A 2,757-nucleotide genomic window follows, 5' to 3' on the forward strand; every position below is an offset into this window, starting at 1 on the left:
ACTGAGACGCCCGAGCAGCTGTCCAGAGTGAAGCGTGAAGGTCTGATGTGCAGGCTGCCGAGCCCTGTGGATTCACCAAAACTCACCCAAAATAAGCAGGCAGAGTTTCCGGGAAACAAAAGAGAGTAATAGGGAAACGGCCGTTAGGAACTAGAAAAAGACAGGAGCTTAGCTTGTGTCTAAAACTAGGTTTAACTGGCTAATAATTGTAAAATAATGAGCTTTCAGCATTGTATGACTATAACTTCAAGTATAAAAATCATTGATTTTGATGTATTTTTTTTTTAGATTGGGATATTATTTTTAAGGAGACATTTATGCATTATTATTTTTCAAGTACACAAATACATTATTTTTTTAAATAGACATTAATCGATGTTTGGTTTCTATATTTTGATCGATAATTGCTTAATTCACTGGGCCAGTAACGGGAACAGCATAAGTTAGCCTTGGTCACACAGCCCTCATAAAAAGTCTCTGAGTATTTTAAGGACTGATACTTGCTGAATGAGAAAAAATTAGCATGAATTATCTCCTCTGCCAAATGCAGATGTGTCTGATGAGTCATAAATTGCCATTTTCTGCAGTTGACACCTTCCGTGATGAGAAGGCCAAGTTCTAGCTGTGACCCCGGGTGAGGCAAAGGAGTCTGGGGTCAAGGCCGAGGGGCAAGGCATTGGGCCTTGCCGCGCTCCGCGTCTGCTTCTGACTGGGGGTGGTGGCTGCAGCCCCCCAGAGTAATGGGGAGGACGGCGTGGGTGCCGCACGCAGGGAAGGGAGTGTCGGATGCACTCAGTGTTTGGGGGCTCGCTGCTGAGCGAGCCTGAGACTTCATAGGAACAGAGCAGATCCGGGAGCACTTGAGGGGGCAGGAGGCGAGGTGAGATGCGGGGGCTCACGGAGGCCAGTGGGCAGAACCTGTGAGACCCGCCCCACAGTCCTGACGGCCGTGTGAGACGAGGCTTGCAGGAGAAGTGGCCGTCCGGCCCTCGAGGAGTGAAGTGGGGTGGGGGGAGTGCCAGGTGTGGGAGAGCAAAGGGGCAGAAGGCAGAGCTGTGCAGCAGAGCCATGACAGGTGCGGGGGAGCAGCAGCCCAGCTCAAGAACCAACAGGGGGGGCAGCAAACCCCTCCAAAGGTATGGGAGGAGGTCTACAGGTCAAAAGGCAGCTCCCTGGGGAGCAAGGCCAGGCAGGAGGCAGAGGCGCCTTGGGGGCCTCCAGCCGTTCCAGCCTGCAGCCCCCGAATGACGGTCGCCCCGCCGCCCTGCCGCCGGCAGCTGGGTCTGGGGGAAGGAGCTGCCCGCCTGCCAGGCTCGGCCGCTGCTCGGTGCCCAGCACCCAGCACCCAGCACCCAGCAAGGCCTCAGCGACGCCTCCTTTTCCAGGACCACGTTTAAGGAGTTCGCAGAGAAGTATGGCCACGACCAGAGATTCCGACTCGTTCAGAAACGGAAGGACCAGGAGCACTTTTTCAACCAGTTCATCCTCATCCTTAAGAAACGGGACAAGGAGAACAGACTGCGGCTGCGCAAAATGAGATGAGTGTGTGGGAAACGCAGGACCGCGGGCGAGGACGGCGGGGCCGGGGGGCGCGGCGCCCCGCTTCCCGGAGGGTCTGTTTCGCGCCGCGGCGCCCTGCACGGTCGGGGTGACGCGCTCCTCCCTGCCACGGCCTGTCGACCCCTGCGCTGTGTCATGCGGATCACTTGTCCCGTAGACAGATTTCTCGGTCCACGCAGCCTCGCGGCTCAGCGGCAGCCGCGGACACACTTGGAACCATCTCGGGGCGTTGCCGTGAGGCGAGCCAAACCCCCCAGCCTCTCCGCGAGGGCTGCTGGTTCCTCGGGAGCTCGCGGAGTCGGGGGCGTCCTTGCTCACGTGTGCTCACGTCCCAGTCTAGTTTTATGAGTAGTAGCAATAGGGTCTTTTATCATTCGTCATAGTGACAACCGTGAACATCAGGACACGTGGACCACGGACCCCCCGAGGCGTCTGAGTGTGACGGCCTCGTCCCCCGGGCCGCTGGGTCTGGAGGAGAGCTGCGCCGTCCGTCAGAGGTCCCACCGAAAAGAGAATTATTTTGTACAAAACCATCATATGAATATTTGAGTTATTTTTATTGTATGCCCAGAGTGTGCATGAGACTTTTCTCATCATCTTTGTATAAAAAATTTAAAAAGTTTTTTAATTAATAAATATTTTAAACCAGTGCGTTTTCCTGGTTAAGACGTAAAACACAAAATCGTGTTCAACCAAAGACGCTCTAGTTGGAAGGATTCATCACAACCTGCACGGCGGCGCGTGGGGCTGTGTCGGACCTCCTCACACAAACACCTGGCTTTTCAACTTCCTAGCTAAAGAGGGAGTGGGGTTTGCTAAGACCCCCCGATAGTTAGCTGCGTGCTTTAAATTATGAACACCCGCTGACTTATTTCAGGGCTCATGGAGTGGCTGTTCAGATGCACTGTCCTTGTCCCCAGTACACGGTGACACCACCTCCTCTTCTACCTTTTCCTTAGTCATGCCCCTTAAGGACACACTTGCCACATGTCTTAGGACATAATTGGGCAAGAGGGGTTCTCTTTGTTGGGGTGCGCCCTGGTCTTGGCACCAGCATTGTTGCCAGGCGACCTCTGCGGTGACCTCTGTGGGTTCTGGGGCGTCGGCGCCGGAGGCAGCACGATCCCATCACGGAACAGAGGCCACGTCACCATCCGGACAGGGAGATTTGGGGGAGGGATCGCCGAACTGACAGGA

The 2,757-nt window shown here is 54.8% G+C and overlaps 1 protein-coding gene across 1 annotated transcript in view; it reads left to right on the forward strand.

The window, feature by feature from the left end:
- TCERG1L (transcription elongation regulator 1 like) overlaps positions 1–1,684 on the forward strand; it is a 115,077-nt gene extending 113,393 nt beyond the window's left edge. Inside the window, exon 12 of the mRNA XM_039835982.1 lies at positions 1,386–1,684. Within this exon, the coding sequence (XP_039691916.1) occupies positions 1,386–1,542 (157 nt within the window). The 3' untranslated portion in view covers positions 1,543–1,684. The remainder of the gene's footprint in view (positions 1–1,385) is intronic.
- Positions 1,685–2,757: the final 1,073 nt, after the last annotated feature.

The sequence above is a fragment of the Pteropus medius genome, unplaced genomic scaffold (assembly GCF_902729225.1).
Source record: "Pteropus medius unplaced genomic scaffold, Ma_sr-lr_union100, whole genome shotgun sequence".
Taxonomy (NCBI): domain Eukaryota; kingdom Metazoa; phylum Chordata; class Mammalia; order Chiroptera; family Pteropodidae; genus Pteropus; species Pteropus medius.